This window comes from Manis pentadactyla, chromosome 8 (genome assembly GCF_030020395.1).
Source record: "Manis pentadactyla isolate mManPen7 chromosome 8, mManPen7.hap1, whole genome shotgun sequence".
Classification (NCBI taxonomy): domain Eukaryota; kingdom Metazoa; phylum Chordata; class Mammalia; order Pholidota; family Manidae; genus Manis; species Manis pentadactyla.
In genome coordinates, this window is record NC_080026.1 from 53,172,490 (window position 1) to 53,191,265 (window position 18,776).

General features: G+C 35.6%; 1 protein-coding gene across 5 annotated transcripts in view; it reads right to left on the reverse strand.

Annotated features, from left to right (window-relative positions):
- Positions 1–18,776, reverse strand: part of LYST (lysosomal trafficking regulator) — a 224,662-nt gene that overhangs the window by 68,496 nt on the left and 137,390 nt on the right. For all 5 annotated transcript variants that reach the window (XR_008998856.1, XM_036919307.2, XM_057505741.1 and 2 more), the window contains 9 exons: positions 17,670–17,846; positions 17,035–17,111; positions 16,703–16,891; positions 8,295–8,440; positions 8,102–8,198; positions 7,082–7,143; positions 6,297–6,352; positions 4,048–4,200; positions 968–1,212 (listed from right to left, as the gene is read on the reverse strand). Coding sequence is in view for 4 of the 5 variants with exons in the window: in XM_036919307.2 (XP_036775202.2) it covers positions 968–1,212; positions 4,048–4,200; positions 6,297–6,352; positions 7,082–7,143; positions 8,102–8,198; positions 8,295–8,440; positions 16,703–16,891; positions 17,035–17,111; positions 17,670–17,846 (1,202 nt within the window). In the remaining variant the exon portion in view is untranslated. The remainder of the gene's footprint in view (positions 1–967; positions 1,213–4,047; positions 4,201–6,296; positions 6,353–7,081; positions 7,144–8,101; positions 8,199–8,294; positions 8,441–16,702; positions 16,892–17,034; positions 17,112–17,669; positions 17,847–18,776) is intronic.

The following is an 18,776-nucleotide window of genomic DNA, read 5'->3' on the forward strand; positions in this document are numbered from 1 at the left end:
GCAATGAACAGAGGTGTGCAAATATGGCTCCCAAGTCCTTTTGACAGAAGCATATTAGTTTCTGTGCTCTCTGACACAACAAAATATCCCAGGTTCATCTTGTATGCTTTCTTCTAATAAATATAGAAGAAATGAGAGACTAGGAGATCACCATTTTGTAACTCTAGTGAAAAAATTGACTCAAGCAATAAACATCATAAAAGAAGCAAGTCCAGTGGCAACCTGAACTCACAGATCAATCTGAGCATCACTGGAGTGGGACATCGTATGCCTTCTGATATGGGGCAATATAAAATTCATACTACCACTTTGAAAGGATTCTTGCCAAGAAGAAGGTGAACCTGAATCTAAGCAAGCCTTTAGAATAATTTCTAGTCTCTAGGAAAATACAAAGGCTAAAGGAAAAAGCTAAATTCTAACATGGAAATAGGGGTCACCCTACAAGATAAATGACCTGTTTTTTTTCAACAAGTCAATGTTAGGAAGAAAGAAAGAGAAAAATACATAAAAAAATGAAAGCTGTATATCTAGATGGATGTCTTTAGAGGCACAGCAACCAAAGGTGACACTGGGACTGAGTCAAGCAAATCAACTATAAAAAGGTATCTTTGATATGATTGGGGGACATTTGAGAATGGACAGCATATTAGATGATACCATCAAATTACTGCTACTTTTCTTAGATATGATAATGGCACCAGAGTGATGTATGAAAATGTTCTATTTTTTTCTTAAGAGATGTGTATTGAAGAACATAGGAGTGACATAACAAGATGTCTGTGATTGTCTTAAAAGAAAACAGATGATGATGCAAGTTTGGCAAGAATTTTTATAATTGTTGAGTTGGGGTGATGGACACATGGGGTACACTGTATATTCATTCTATATTTGTGCATGTTTGAAAATTCTCCCAATGAGAACTTTAAGTGTGTGGATGAAGCCCAGATGAGATGTTGCTTTTAGTTACCTGTAGACCGATGGATCGCTGAGGTCAAGGGTCTCACTAACATAGTCAGCAAGTATAAACGGGAACACAGGATATTGCATGAGATCATTGAAGGAACGGCCAGCATGTTTGTTTAAGTGAGTCAAATATTCAAAATTAGTAATTTGTCCAGTATACCACAAATTTGTCAGAGCAGTGATGTTGCCATATTCCAGAAGATTAGGGAGGTGGTTTGTTAGTATACTGTGGAACACATCATCACGAACCTACAAGGGAAGGAGGAAAAATAAACAACACAGATTTTATTTTTAGGCTTATTGATACTTTCCTCCAAAGAATTAGTAATATTATAGGTTTGTTACTACTCTCAAGTGCTCTAAGAAAATAGTTTTTGCCTAAAGACTAGTGAAAAAGTGAGATTCAAATCCAGGTCTTCCTCCAAAAGTAGGGCTGTTAACCACTACATTTTGCTGCTGGATAAATCTGTTAATAAGAAACTAAGAAAGTTTGTATAGATAGTCAGTTGTATACAGATCCTAAAAAAAATTCAATACAGTATAATGAAGGGTCTTCATCTAAAAAAAATGCAACAAGACGCAGTAGAAAGAGCACGGTTTTCTGAATTAAACAGACCTGGCCTGTTTTCCCACTTAAACCCTTTGTTTTCTCCATCTGTAGAGTGGGGGTAATAATATTTATTTCATGAGAATGAAATAAAATATCTTCTATATAACAGGATATTTTATTTTCACTACTGATTGAAAACTAGTATCTAAACTTGTTTTTTAGAGATTCACAAAATTTCTACTACAGAAAAAGAGCATTCTGATTTCTTCTAAAGCAATTAACTGATGATAGGTAGTAAATGGAAAAAAAAATAGATAAGCCAGGGCTTTGCTAAAAACAAATCTGAAGTACTCATCTTAAATGTGTACATGCTTCAGGCATAGGAAGAAGAGACATAGATGTGAATCATCAGAGAAGGGACTAAAAGTAAATGAGAAGAATGAGAAAATAAAGCTATGGTTATGGAACAGGCAAGATCACAGAGTGTTTAAGAACCTGAACTTAGAGGTTTGTTTCACAGCATGAATATACTTAATAGTATTGAACTATTTTCTATAAAAGGTTCAAGATGGTTAAATTTTATGTTATATATTTTTTACCACAATTTAGGAAAAAAAAAAAAAACAGTTTCAAGGAAAATAACAAACAAAAAACCTAAACCTGTAGTCTAAATCTGAAAGTTGCCAACTGCTGAGGCTAAGGTTGATGGAAGGGAATTTATGACTGACTGCATGCCAAATTATGCAAGAAAAAGGAAGCATTCATTCATCCAACAAATATTTATTGAGCCCGTATAAACATCAGTAGGTTTAAGGTACTGCAGCTATAGCACTTAAAACAAAGAGATTACATTCTACTGGGGAGACAATGCTCTTAATTCTATACAGAAAAATAGGGCAAAGTAAAAGAGATCAGGGATGCATGTGGCTAGGAGTGAAAGAGGGGTTACTATTTATTAAAAGTCATCAGGGAGGTCTCTGATAAGGACATTTGATCAGGGAACGTGAAAAAAGGGAGGGAGTGAATCATGAATCATGTGGATTTCTAAGAGGAAAAGCATTCCAGGTGGCATTATAGGGAGCAGTGAGGGAGAGGGCACTGACGCTTTGTTGTGCCTGCTATATTCAAGGAAAAGAAGTCACACAGAGGGAGTAGAGACAGTAGGGGATGGAAGATAAAATCAGAGACATGATGAGGTGTCAGATTATTCAACTGCTTTGTTTGGCTACTGTAAGGACTTTGGCTTTTAACTGAGCGATGCACAAAGTGATTGCAGGGTTTTGAACAGAGGAATGGCAGGAGCTGACATAGTTCAGCTGCTGGGTTGATAACAGTCTGACAAAAGGCAGGTATGGAATCAGGGAGGCCAATTAGGAGACTATTGTAATGACTTATATAAAAGATGATGGTAGCTTAGACCAGGACCGTAACAGTCTAAGTAAGTGGTCAGATTCTGGATGTATTCTGGGGGCAGAGCCAACAGGACTTACTGACAGAGTAGATGTGGGGATGAGAGAGTAAAAGGAGTCTAGCATAATTCCAAGGTTTTTGGCCTGGGCAATCAGAAAGACTGGAGTTGCTACATATTGAGATGGGGAAAACTGCAAAGAGATTTTGTGGGGGGACGATAAGAAGTTTGTTTTTTTATCTGTTAAATTTGAGATGCCAATTAGACTCCCAAGTACAGATGCCAAGTAGGGAGTTAAAATAGCTGAGTGAAGCATTCAAGGGAGAGGTTTGGGTAGTGAAATAAATTTTTATGTATATGTATGGTGACATACATATAGCATCTAAAGTCATGAGACTGAATGAGCAGAAACCAGACCTGAGAATGAACCCTGAGACTCTGCAAGGAAGCATATGCAAGCGAGCCTGGGAAGGAATGGCCATGGCTGTAAAAGGAGAACTAAGGAAGGTGACAACCCAGAAACCCAGTGAGGAAGGTTTTCTCTGTGTTTAAAGAAAGAGATGACAATCAGATGTGTCAAATGCTGCTGACAGGTCAAGTAAGATCAGGACTACGAAATACCACCACAGGCTTGCAACGTGGAGGTCACTGGAGACCCTGACCAGAGGAGGTACAGATGTAGTGGCGAGAAGAAAAGCTGACGGGAGCATTTCAGGAGAATGGGAGGGGAGAGTTGGAGGCAGCAAGCATATATAGCTTTTTCCAAGAGGATTTCTATAAAGGACCACAGACAAAAGTAGCTGAAGGGATGTGGGGTCAAGAACGGCGTGTGAAAAATGGAATCTACTATCAAGTTTATATTACTCATTTCTAGTTGATTATGCATTCATTCATTTACTTTTTATAGATATAGTCACTTTGGAGAATCAGAATTAAATACAGTTTGAAGGACAATCATAATCCCAATACTTTCATTGGGGCTAAGAAATAACATAGTTTTTATTTGATGTCAGAAGCAGTGAATCAAAGTTTAAAGAAACTGAATCTTCATATAATCAGTATAAGTATAGTTACTGGTCTGATGAACACCTCAAAAATACATATCTATTAATAAAGCCAAACTTACCTTGGTGTTATCAAATGCTAACAGGAGTGTTCTGCCATTTGTTAAAAAGATTTCTACAGCATTATCTCTCAACTGCCACCAACGCTTGTGAACTTCTTTAATTTCTTCATATGTCCAGGAAAATGATGCTGGTTCTAATTCTCCCTGAAGGCTCTAAAATAAAGGAAATAGATGATAGTATTTGCTTTACATAAGAAATAAATAATCATTTTCATTTCCAATTTTTAAAAATATCAAAATGAAATAGAATGTCTGTTTTGTGGAAAATGCAGAGAAAATTCCTTGGAAATCTACAAAACTCCTTGGAAATCTACAAAACACTTAAAAGTGCTGGATAAAATTTAAGGAATAAAAAAAAGTAGATTTTATTTTTATTTTTAATTTTTAAATAGGCTTAACTAAAAGTTTGAGGTTTAAAGCAGTTTTAGGTTTGCAGAACACTGAGCAGATAGTAGTCCCCATGTATTCCCTCTGGGCACTCGCAGTTTCCCTATTAACATCTTGCATTAGTTTGGTGCAATTGATGAGCCAATAATGAATACATTATTCTTAACTAAAATCCTTCGCTTATATTAGGGTTCACTCTTGGTGTTGTACAGTGTTTTCCCAAAGTGCAAAATCAAGAAAAACTTTTAAAAACACATCTAAATTTTTGTAAACTCTAGTTGAATACATGAATTACATTACTCATTACTCAATGCTTTTAATAGAAAAAATAATGAAGAAAGCATCACCAAAATTTAAAAATAGTTATAATATATCTCATCAAATAAAACCTGCATCCTAGTTTCTGTTTTTTTATTATCAGTATTCCCTTTTGGAAAACTGCATTCACTTACTCTTTTGTGTTGGAACAGGAAGCTCAGAGCAAAATTCAAAACTCAGTTGCAATATCTATCTTGTCCCAGGCTGTTCATCCTATTAAAGCCTTATTTTAAACTTAAGACATGTATTGCCCTGCTCTGTGTGTGTTTTTTACTACTGTACTGGGTCTTAATTCATTTTTAGAAGTAGAGGCAGGAAATACATTACAAGTGATATAAAATGTTTTAATGAAACTGTAATATTCTCATACTTAAAATTGAGTTCTTTCTTGTTTAGCTTTAACATTCATTCATTCATTCCTTCAATTTAACACACACTAAGCATCTATGGGCAAGGTGCTCTAAGTCCTCTGCATGAAGCAAATCAGTGTAAGACAAAGGAGCATGAGATATTTGTATACACATTTAAAATGCAAGCTATCAAATGTCGTACAAGAAGAAAGAACAAATACTACAAAAAGTACAGATGAAGGAAGGATTCTTCCATCTACTAAAAAGCAAGAGTATTTTTAGGAGACTTTTAAAGGGGGAAAGTGTCATCTTTTGGATCCATAAAAACACTGGCTCATATATCAGCTATTAAATGCCTTGATTGCTAAGAAGAGACACCTTGAAAAATAACATAACTACACTTTCAGTAGTTGGGACAAATGCTATGGTAATTGATATATGAATCATGAAAGAATGTCTAGTCAACTTTTTGGGCCACATTAAATATTTTCATGATGTTTTTCACATTCTTTCTTTTACAACAAAATTTTATATTTTCATGTCTTAATTACTTTGAAGTCAAATGTGTATTTACCATTAAACCACACATAATCATATTTAGTATATCCTTAGGAATTCCTGGCTTTAGCACTTTTCTGAAACAAAAAGCATTATTTCTCCGATCACAGGATCTTAAAACAATGTTTTAATGGCATACACGCTAATTCAAATGGATAAAAAGACTATTCAAAAAATGTGAATTGAGTCTTTTATTTTAATATCAGTACTTCCAGAAGAATAAAAATTATGATTCTAAAGTATGTGAAGAGCAGGATTACTTAAGTTATTCAATTATATAGTATTTTATTTTCTTTTTGAAGGCAAATGTACTTAATAGTAAACAGGAGTGGCAGGGAGAAGTTATTTGTTGCTATTGAGAGTAATGATGAGAAAGAATGGATGCAAATTGAAATAACAGGAGTCAGAATTTGATTCATAATGCTAACTGCTATGAGACTCAGACCATAAACCAGAGGAGATGGCACGGTCTGTTTAAAATTATCTTTAAAAAAAAAATTTGGGTTTCAGATCAATCTACACACAGAGTGATAAGAAATGAACTAATAGTTCTACCTGTTTTGCGGCAGTACTGAATTTGTACATCTGGGAAATTTGTCTGGATTTATATAAATGCAAACTTAAGTCTCTACTCACCAAACTTTCAACTGTATCAGAAGCATTATCCTCCACAAAATACATACCGCATTTTCCTGTAGAAAGTAATCAGATATGAGTTTAAGAATATATGTGCACTATTGCCATATATGATTAAAATCATGACCTCTGGAGTCAGGTGTCCTGAATTTACATGCCATAACCCAGAAATAGTTCTTGACAATATTTTTTAATAGTATCCATGAGATCTTGGGCAAGTTACTTGATCCCTATCGTAATTTCCTTATAAAAGGGTTGGGGAGGGAGAGGACTCTATCTCCCAGGGTTCTTGTGGAAATTAAATTAGACCACATGTAAAATGTTTATCAATGGTGCCTGGCACTTACTGCGAAAAAAATGTTGGGTATTTATTATTACCAGAATTCTTCTTATATTAATAGCATATTAATTTGCTTTATTTTGTCACACACTAAGTCAAGTTGCAAACCATGGATCAGAAACCCTGGACTTCCTTTTAGAAGCACAATAGAGAATATAAATATGAACAATCTCAAGATGGATATATTTCTTATGCACAGGTATATCTGTTAATATTGTTAATTACCAATAGTTCTTCACTTTAAAAATTGTTTTTCAGAAAGTAAGATTGTCATTTCTTCACACTCATGAATCATATGTATACAACATTAAGGCAAAATAACCTCTGTGATGTTATAGAAAGTTTGTCTTGACTTAATGGCAATGTGTCAAACAATGCTTCAAATGATCTAAGAATAAAATAAGGCAGTGTGAATTCATGTGTAAAATTTCAAAACGTGACTTACCTAATAACAATTCACCAGCTGTCTCTCTAGATGGTGCAACGCTGACACATCTTCGATTCACTCTGCCAAAACATTTAAAATTACTGTGATTAAATGTTTTCACCAATTTTAGAGATTATAAGCTTTATTTCACCTAGTAAGAAATTTCAGCAAAGCAGATTATAGCGTTTCAAAAGCATGAGCTGTCTTGTTCAAACCCACATGAAAATAGTATCTCATTTTTTAACATTCAAGTAGAGGAGAAAATAACTGACAACTTTAGAAAAGGCTAATAATTCATATACCCTGTATGCAGAACACAGGGATTCAGTTATTTAAAAGAGACTTCAATATTTTATATTTTCCAGTAAATAAGCAAATATTGGTTCATACCTCTGATATTTTGAACACATAAAAGAAGCCTGTATTCTAGCAAAAACCAGAGATTTAAAGTCAGAGAAGTTCCTCCACTCTTTGGACAAGTCACTTAACCTTGAGTCTCAATTTTTCATCTATAAAATGGGTATGATAACAATCACCACTACTCCAACAATAATGATAATATATCAATAACTAACATATACTGAGCCATTTAATACTCAACAATGCTATGATACTTTGGGTATTATTATCTTCTTCATGTAACAGATAAGGAAACAGACAGAGAGGCTAAGTAACTTGCCCAAGATCAGACCATTTGTAAGCGGAGGGATGAGAATTTGAACCTTTAATTACTACCCTAGGTTGACTCTCAATGATGTCACCAACAGTGCTCTCTCTTTCACAGAGCTGTTAGAAAAGTCAATTCCAAGGACATGTGCATGCAAACAAGGGCCAGAGCTGGATAATAGATATCCAATGAATCCTGCTATGAAAAATATCTTTTCCTTTTGGATTTTGGCCGTTTTGCCTTGTCTTCTCTTGAGCCTGTTTACGACCTTTCCTAAAGCCCCAGCATTATCTAAATAAACACTACAATAAACTATTAAAATCTGTAACTCCTTCAACAAAAGAGAAAACATCTTATGGATGTAAATTTACCTTATAGACTCGCTTGCAGCTTTGTCTTTTACAGTAGAAGAGAAAGAAGAATGAGTTTTGTCTTCAAATAGATAAGAAAGTGGTGGTTTGACCACATCTGTTGAAGAAAAAAAGCACATATAATCTTTATCTAATGACCACAGTTATCTGCTATATTTATATATAAATACATAAGTCAAGAAGCAAATATTACCTTCTGATTTTTGTCTATCCCTAAGAAGATACTTATTTGGAATAGTTAAGTAACATCTCTGTAAACGCCTCCTCTCTCGATTTGGTCCTTCTGTTGGATCCAACTGCCATGAAGTTGGATAATAGATAGGGTCATACCAGACTGCTCTGCAAGCGAAAAAAAAAGAATGTTTGAAGTGGCAGTCTGAAGTACTTGTAGTTTTAAAAAAATCATTATAGAGATTGAATAAATAGATCAAAATTGATCTACCAAATACAAAAAAATAGTTTATATAATTAGGTTAGGGAATGTGTATACATAGTATGAAAGAATAAAATAGTGTTCTCCTCTCTTGATGGAGTCTCCCAGTTCCTTGTCTGGAAGCATGCTTTACTACCAGTTTCTTGTCTCTATTAAATTTTTAAAAAGATAAATCATGACTACTCTCAATGCTTTAGCAACATGTTGGATTTAATATGACAAGCTAAAAAAAACCATTTTCCAAATTAAGTTTTTACATTTCCCATTTTGCCTACTATCTAATGTAACAAAATTACTTCATTTTTGAAACATAAATTACATTAATATATTTAAAAGTAAATATTTTATTTCATTTTATTATTTTGGGGGGGCAAGGAAAGTGACTTTATTCTGAAAGCCAGCAGATTGAGAAGATGGGATACTCATGTCCTAAAGAACCATTCTAAAAGTAAATATTTAAATGAAAAAAATAGGGCCATATAAAAAATATTTTTATAAATAGATAAGATTTAAAAAATCACCCTTAATCCTATTACCCTAATCATATCAAAATACTGGTAGTGGTTATTTTCTTTCATATTCTAAAATTGCAGTTAAAATTATTATGTATCTACATTTCTATAGCCTTCCTTCTTTCACTGATTAAAATCTTTATTATCACCATTTAAGATGGTTGATACTGCAATGAGTGTCTGCTTCATGATGTAGTTGCTATGCATAACTATTATTATATATTTAAGTTGCTTCCAATTCATTCATTAGCATAAATAATGCAGAGATGAACACCTTTTCTTTATTGTATTTCCATATTTTGAGTGTTTTCCTTAGGACACAATCACTAAAATAGGGTATTGGGAGCTAGGAGTAAAATGTTTGTAATGATATATATTGTCAAAGTGTACAATGCCAGCAAAGCTCTGACCAAGGACTAGGATGCATTTCTTCCTGCTGTGGATATTAGCACCTAAAATTTTTTTTTGTAACATGAAGGGTAGAATATGATACCTGAAGGTTTTGAAAAACTAGATTAGTCTGTAGCCATATTGAATATTTCCCCATCTACTATTAATTCTATTTGTCTTATGTGAAGAGCATATTCATGTCTTTGTCCAACTTCTGGATTCTTATGTTTTACACTTTTAACTCTGCATCAGTTTTTAAAAGAATAAAAATATCAATTCTTTGATATATTTACTGAAAATAACTTCTCATGTTTTACTGTTTTTCTTCTTTGTAGTGTCTTCTACTGCATTTGAGATCAGAAAGTTATGCATCCAACAGAGTTGATAAATACCTTACTTTCTTCTACTTCATAAACCTTCTGAATTTAATTTTTTGTTCACCTGGAATTTGCTTTAGTGAATAATGTTCAGTGAATTTTAGCACCCAAAGCAATACTAATCAGTTTTCTTAGCCAAATTTAGAGAACAATACTTTAATATTCCTCTTTTTTATTTATTTTTATTTATTTTATTTTGGTATCATTTACCTACAATTACATGAGGAACATTATGCTTACAAAGGGTAGGATTGTTTTCGTCTTAAGGCTGAATAATATTCCACGGTGTATATGTACCACATCTTCTTTACCCATTACCAAGTCCCCCTGACAAACTCCATTACAGTCAGTGTCCATCAGCGTAGTAAGATGCTGTGGAATCACTACTTGTCTTCTCTGTGTTGCACAGCCCTCCCCGTGCTCCACCCAACATTACACATGCTAATCATAATGCCCCTTTCTTTTCCACCCCCCTAATCCCTCCCTTCCCACCATCCTCCTGAGTCCCTTTCCCCTTTGGTAACTGTTAGTCCATTCTTGGGTTCGGTGTTTCTGCTGCTGTTTTGTTCCTTCAGTTTTTTCTTTGTTCTTATACTCCACATATGAGTGAAATCATTTGGTACTTGTCTTTCTCTGCCTGGCTTATTTCACTGAGCATAATACCCTCTAGTTCTATCCATGTTGTTGCAAATGGTAGGATTTGTTTTCTTCTTTCTAATGGCTGAATAATATTCCACTGTGTATATGTACCACATCTTCTTTATCCATTCATCTACTGATAGACACTTAGGTTGCTTCCATTTCTTGGTTACTGTAAATAGTGCTGCAATAAACACAGGGGTGCATCTGTCTTTTTCAAACTGGGCTGCTGCATTCATAGGGTAAATTCCTTGAAGTGGAATTCGTGGGTCAACTGGTATTTCTATTTTGAGCTTTTTGAGGAACCTCTATACTGCCTTCCACAATGGTTGAACTAATTTACATTCTCGCCAGCAGTGTAGGAGGGTTCCCCTTTCTCCACAACTTCACCAACATTTGTTGCTGTTTGTCTTTTGGATGGTGGTGATCCTTACTGGTGTGAGGTGATATCTCACTGTGGTTTTAATTTGCATTTCTCTGATGATTAGCGATGTGGAGCATCTTTTCATGTGCCTGTTGGCCATCTGAATTTCTTCTTTGGGGAAGTGTCTGTTCTGATGCTCTGCCGATTTTTTCATTTTTTAATTGGGTTACTTGCTTTTTGTTTATCGAAGTGCATGAGGTCTTTATATATTTTGGATGTCAACCCTTTATCGGATCTGTCATTTATGAATATATTCTCCCATACTATAGAATGCCTTTCTTCTATTGGTAGTGTCCTTTGCTGTACAGAAGCTTTTCAGCTTGATATAGTTCCACTTGTTCATTTTTGTTTTTGTTTCCCTTGCCTGGGGAGACATGTTCATGAAGAAGTCGCTCATGTTTATGTCCAAGAGATTTTTGCCTATGTTTTTTTCTAAAACTTTTATGGTTTCATGATTTACATTCAGGTCTTTGATCCATTTCGAATTTACTTTTGTGTATGGGGTTAGACAATGATCCAGTTTCATTCTCTTACATGTAGCTGTCCAGATTTGCCAATACCAGCTATTGAAGAGGATGTCATTTCCCCACTGTATATCCATGGCTCTTTTATCATATATTAATTGACCATATATGTTTGGGTTAATGTCTAGAGTCTCTATTCTGTTCCACTGGTCTGGGCTCTGTTCTTGTGCCAGTACCAAATTGTCTGATTACTGTGGCTTTGTAGTAGAGCTTGAGGTTGGGGAGCGAGATCCCCCCACCTTATTCTTCCTCCTCAGGATTGCTTTGGCTATTCAGGGTCTTTTGTGGTTCCATAAGAATTTTAGAACATTTTGTTCCTGTTCGTTGAAGAATGCTGTTGGTATTTTGATAGGCATTGCATTGAATCTGTAGATTGCTTTAGGCAGGATGGCCATTTTGACAATATTAATTCTTCCTAGCAAAGAGCATGGGATGAGTTTCCATTGTCCTCTTTAATTTCTCTTAAGAGTGTCTTGTAGTTTTCAGGGTATAGGTCTTTCACTTCCTTGGTTAGGTTTATTCCTAGGTATTTTATTCTTTTTGATGCAACTGTAAATGGAATTGTTTTCCTGATTTCTCTTTCTGCTAGTTACTAGTTCATTGTTAGTGTATACGAAAGCAACAGATTTCTGTGTATTAATTTTGTATCCTGCAACTTTGCTGAATTCAGATATTAGTTCTAGTAGTTTTGGAGTGGAGTCTTTAGGCTTTTTTATGTACAATATCATGTCATCTGCAAATAGTTTCAGTTTGACTTCTTCTTTACCAATTTAGATTCCTTGTATTTCTTTGTTTTGTCTAATTGCCATGCCTAGGACCTCCAGTATTATGTTGAATAACAGTGAGGAGAGTGGGCATCCCTGTCTTGTCCCTGATATCAGAGGAAAAGCTTTCAGCTTTTCATTGTTCAGTATGATGTTGGCTGTGGGTTTATCATATATGACCTTTATTATGTTGAGGTACCTGCCCTCTATACCCATTTTGTTGAGAGTTTTTATCATGAATGGATGTTAAATTTTGTCGAATGCTTTTTCAGCATCTATGGAGATGATCATGTGGTTTTTTCCTTCTTTTTGTTTATGTGGTCGATGATGTTGATGGATTTTTGGATGTTGTACCATCCTTGCATCCCTGGGATGAATCCCACTTGGTCATGGTGTATGCTCATTTTGATGTATTTTTTAATTCAGTTTGCTAATAATTTGTTGAGTATTTTTGCATCTACGTTCATCAGGGATAGTGGTCTGTAATTTCATTTTTGGTGGGGTCTTTGCCTGGTTTTGGTATTAGGGTGATGTTGGCTTCATAGAATGAGTTTGGGAGTATTCCCTCCTCTTCTATTTTTTTGGAAAAGTTTAAGGAGAATGGGTATTATGTCTTCTCTCTCTGTCTGATAAAATTCTGAGGTAAATCCATCTGGCCTGGGGGTTTTGTTCTTGGTAAGTTTTTTGACTACTGCTTCAATTTCTTTGCTGGTAATTGATTTGTTTAGATTTTGTGTTTCTTCCTTGGTCAGTCTTGGAAGGTTGTATATTTCTAGGAGGTTGTCCATTTCTTCTAGGTTTTCCAGCTTCTTAACATATAGGTTTTCATAGTAGTCTCTAATAATTCTTTGTATTTCTATTGGGTCCGTTGTGGTGTTTCCTTTCTCATTTCTGATTCTGTTGATGTGTGTTGATTCTCTTTTTCTCTTAATAAGTCTGAATAGAGGCTTATCTATTTTGTTTATTTTCTCAATGAACCAGCTCTTAGTTTCATCGATTTCTTTCTGTTGTTTCATTCTTCTCAACTTTATTTATTTCTTCTCTGGTCTTTATTATGTCCCTCCTTCTGCTGACTTTGGGCCTCATTTGTTCTTTTTCCAATTTCAATAATTGTGACTTTAGACTATTCTTATGGGATTGTTCTTCCTTCTTTAAATAGGCCTGGATTGCCACACACTTTCCTCTGAGAACTGCTTTCACTGCATCCCACAGAAGTTGGGCCTTTGTACTGTTGTTGACATTTGTCTCCATATACTGCTTGATCTCTATTTCAATTTGGTCATTGAGCCATTGATTATTTAGGAGCATGTTGTTAAGCCTCCATGTGTTTGTGAGCCTTTTTGCTTTCTTTGTACAATTTATTTCTAGTTTTATACCTTTGTGGTCTGAGAAGTTGGTTGGTAGGATTTCAATCTTTTTTAATTTACTGAAGCTTTTTGTGGCCTAGTATGTGGTCTATTCTGGAAAATGTTACATGTGCACTTGAGGAGAATGTGTATTCTGTTACTTTTGGTTGTAGAGTTCTGTAGATGTCTATTAGGTCCATCTGTTCTAGAGTGTTGTTCAGTGCCTCTGTGTCCTTACTTATTTTCTGTCTGGTGGATCTGTCCTTTGGAGTGAGTAGTGTGTTGAAGTCTCCTAAAATGAATGCATTTCATTCTATTTCCTCCTTTATTTCTGTTAGTATTTCTTTCACATATGTTGGTGCTCCTGTATTGGGTGCACGTATATTTATAATGGTTATATCCTCTTGTCAGACTGATCCCTTTATCATTATGTAATGTCCTTCTTTATCTTGTTACTTTCTTTGTTCTGAAGTCTATTTTGTCTGATACAAGTACTGCAACACATGCTTTTTTCTCCCTATTCTTTGCATAATATATCTTTTTCCATGCCTTCACTTTCAGTCTGTGTCTATCTTTGCGTTTGAGGTGAGTTTCTTATAAGCAGCATATAGATGGGTCTTGCTTTTTTATCCATTCTACTACTCTGTGTCTTTTGATTGGTGCACTCAGTCCATTTACATTTAGGGTGATTATTGAAAGATATGTACTTATTGCCATTGCAGGCTTTAGATTCATGGTTACCAAAGGTTTAAGGGTAGCTTCTTTACTATCTAAACATCTAACTTAACTTGCTTATTAAGCTATTATAAACATAGTCTGATGATTCTTTATTTCTCTCCCTTCTTATTCTTCCTCCTCTTTCTTTATATGTTAGGTGTTTTATTCTGTGCTCTTTTGTGTTTACTTTGACTGCTTTTGTGAGCAGTTGATATATTTTGCCTTTAGTTAGTATTTGGTTGGTCTGCTTTCTTTGTTGTGATTTTATTTTCTCTGGTGACATCTATTTAGCCTTAGGAGTGCTTCCATCTAGAGCAGTCCCTTTACAATATCCTGTAGAAGTGCTTTGTGGGAGGCAAAATTCCCTCAACCTTTTCTTGTCTGGGAATTGTTTAATCCCACCTTTAAATTTAAATGATAATCATGCTGGATACAGTATTCTTGGTGCAAGGCCCTTCTGTTTCATTGTATTAAATATATCATGCCATTCTCTTCTGGCCTGTAAGGTTTCTGTTGAGAAGTCTGATTATAGCCTGATGGGGTTTCCTTTGTAGGTGATCTTTTTTCTCCCACTGGCTGCCTTTAATACTCTGTCCCTGTCCTTGATCTTTGCCATTTTAATTATTATGTGTCTTGGTGCTGTCCTCCTTGGGTCCCTTGTGTTGGGAGGGCTGTGGGCTTCCACAGTCTGAGAGACTATTTCCTCCCCCAGTTTGGGGAAGTTTTCAGCAATTATTTCTTCAAAGACACTTTCTATCCCTTTTTCTCTCTCTTCTCCTTCTGGTACCCCTATAATGCAAATATTTTTTTTTTTTATTGGTCACACAGTTCTCTTAATATTCTTTCATTCCTGGAGATCCTTTTATCTCTCTCTGCCTCAGCTTCTCTGTATTCCTGTTCTCTGATTTCTATTCCATTAATGGCCTCTTGCACCTCATCCAGTCTGCTCTTAAGTCCTTCCAGAGATTGTTTTATTTCTGTATTCTCCCTCCTAACTTGATCCTTTAACTCTTGCATATTTCTCTGCAGGTCCATCAGCATGGTTATAACCTTTATTTTGAATTCTTTTTCAGGAAGATTGGTTAAATCTATCTCCCCAGGCTCCCTCTCAGGGTTTGTCTGGGTGATTCTCGACTGGATCAGATTCTTCCGCCTTTTCATGGCTATAGAGGTAGTTGTGGGCAGTTGGTGCGTGTGCTAGCTGGGAGAATAAAGTCCCTTCCTGGTTGCTGGTCACCTTGCCCTCCTCAGAGAAGCTTTCGGTTTTATTTCCTGATCTGCCGTGCGCAGGGCAGCCGTCGTGGCAGCCCAGAGCCCTGCGGGTTGAGGCAGGTGCGCCGGGTGTGCTCTCCTGCGAGGATGACACTTGGTGCCCTGTCCCAGCTTCCTCTGTCTGTATGCATCAGCAGGGCCTCTGAGTCTGGCCCAGGTGGCTGCTGAGGAGGCTCTGGGTGGTTGTTATGGGTGCGGCTGCTCTCAGGCTGCTCCCCTGCTATGGCGGGGCCATGCCAGACAGGGAATAGTGGGAGGCTGTTTATTGCTGTGAGGGGTTTCAGAGCTGTGCTGCCTCTCAGGGGGCTGGAGTGCCTGAATTTCCCTGGGATTCTCAGCTGCTGGGCTGTGTGTGCCAGGACACTTCCGTCCAGCTGTGGGGCCCCTGTCCCTTTAAGACTTTCAAAAAGCACTCACTTTTCTTTTGTTCCAGGGGTGCCGGATGTGGGGACCCGCTAGCAGATTTTACTGTTCCATTTCCCTAATATCCGCACACCATGCAATGTGTGTCTGTGCTCCCAGTGCGGATGACTAGGGCTGGGTATTTAGCAGTCCTGGGCTTCCACTCCCTCCCCGCTCCAACTCCTTTCCTCCTGATGGGGAGCTAGGGGCGGGGGGGCCGCTTGGGTCCCACCAGACCACGGCTTGTATCTTACCCCCTTTGTGAGGCGCTGAATTCTCACAGATGTAGATGTAGCCTGGCTCTTGTACTGTATCTTCTGGTCTCTCTTTTAGGAATAGTTGTGTTGTTGTATTTTCAAAAATATATGTGGTTTTCGGAGGAGATTTCTGCTGCCCTACTCACCCTGCCATCTTGGCTCCTCCTCTAATATTCCTCTTTTCATTGTGATACATATTTTAAATTATATTAATGTCTTAGCCAAGAAAAGATCTCTTTCCCAACTGTCCTGTTTTCCAATTATTTCTCTATTCTTCTGCAAAGATCATATTTTAAAATTAAAGTCAATATACAGACTTTATTTATCTGGAAGAGCTAGTGTCTTTCTTATTACCTTTCCTCCCCACCAAAAATTAAGAAAAAAATTCTCATAGGATTATTTTTCCAGATGAAACAAATCACAAATGATTAAACAAAAAAATATTTAAGGTAATGAGATAATGTTGTGAAATTTTTATTGTGGAATGAACATATTTTAACATCAGTATATAAAATATTTACACAAGACAACCCACTTTGCTCACCTGTCATGTGTCAGTTGTTGAATGAGTTCCTGCCAATATCTGCTGGCACTCAAATCTAGTTTATACATTCCTCTGATATGCTGGATCACCTTTTTTCTCTCCACTCCTTGGGAGAGAGACACTGCCTGGGTGATATCTGCAGCTATTTTAGATATATCCTTTGCTTTTGAATCAAGGCGATGAAATAGACTAAACAAACAATAAGATTATCCAGATGTTAAGCATTTGTGAAACATTAAATGTGTATCAAAACATGATACTTTAAAACTAAAAGTCTATGTGAAATCTAAGGGGTTCCTAAAACACGACTTTTAGAACACATAAAATCCTACCTTTGTTGATTATTATTAACTGTTTTCTGCCAGGTAGCTTTATTCATACCTTCTTCTGCTTCAAATTTCTTTTGTTCCTAAAAGATTTAGATAATATCCTATATAAAACTTTTTATTTATCATTTAACATTGGCACTGAGCCCAACAAAGTTATTTTAAAGTCAAATTAACAAAGGAAAAAATATTGTCCACAGGAGACCAGAATATTAGAATACATTAACATTTTAAACTGTTATAATTCCCCTTTGCTTCCACAAAATTTGGGCGACAGAAGTTGGGGGAGAATAGTTAATCAGGTTGCCAAATCTGATGGGTTTGCATAGTTGCTTGCTTCCTTACTTTGCTCTTTCATTAAAGAATCTATAACTCAAGGTTGATGTTTCAACTTATGACTAAAGATCTTTCCTTCACTGAAAGCTACTGATAATGAATAAGGATGACAAGAGAGAAAAAAATTCTCCTTAAAATAAGCCTATATATGTTCTCTCATAGTAAAAAAGTGATATAAAGAAAAAAATTATTTCAAATTCATCATCAATGATACACTGTAATTTAAAAAAATCTTTCAATCATTACTTAAGTATATTTAATGGGGTCTCCTAAGAAGACTGTGTCTTATGGTTTCACTGACTCACCTCTTTGATCATTTTAATAAGGTCTGATTTTGTTGATGCACTGAGAGGGATGCACTTATACCCACATAATTTTAAAGCATTCATAAGCAGCTCTGCTGTGTTTAGTTCTTCTTCAGTCAATTCATCCTGGTGATTATGTATCAACTCTGATAAATACAAAACTAACTTGGCTCCATGCTTCAAAAAAAAGTAAAATTGTTTTTAGTCATGAAGAATTTTTATTCATACATTAAGTTATTTAACAGTAATTAAATTAAATTATATTGCTAGATTAAATTCATTGAATCTGGTTTGAATAAATCAGCTAAAAAAGACACTTTGGGGACAACTGAAGAAATCTGATTATGCATTGGATGTATGACGACATGAGGGTGTTTACTAATTTTGTTAGATATAATATGTTATGGTTACATAAGACAATGACTTTGAAAAATGTCATGGTATTTCTATATTTTAAAATACTTCAGAAAAAGAAGAAATGATGCCAATATGATAAAAATATTAAAAAATGTTAAATCTTAGTGGTGGTTATATGGTATTTATTATACTATTCTATTTTCTTAAGTATATTTGAAAATTTTCATTGTAAAAGAGAGAAAGAAAAGAAAAGAAAAGGATGGAAGGAAGGATGGAAATAAAAGAAGGAAAAGGAAGAGAAAAGCAAGCTTTTGGGGAAAGAATTGGGAGAGGATTTCCTAAAGGAATACAGAAAATATGCTTGGGATAAAGGAAAGTAATTCTTAGCTTTTCTCATAGAAAAACTGAACTGGAAGGGAAACTTTCTATAAACTGTAAGGTAAGAGAATTATCCTTATTCCTTCTCCTTTGAAATCTGCTTGGAATAGAAGCTGTGCAAATTTCAGAACAAAAACCTACCTCTAAATTAGTTTGTAAATATTCATGACTCAGGGAGAACAAAACATGAAAAACTCTAAAAGCAGTGGGACCTCAGCACTCAGTTCCCAGAGAAGGGTTGGTTTAGGCCAGTCTTTTATGAACACTCTAAAATTATAGTGTTACTGAAGGTAACTCAGAGTGTAAACCTGAACCAAACTTTGAGTCATGACTTTTTAAGTGGTCCTTCTGTACTATTTCTCTTACACCTGA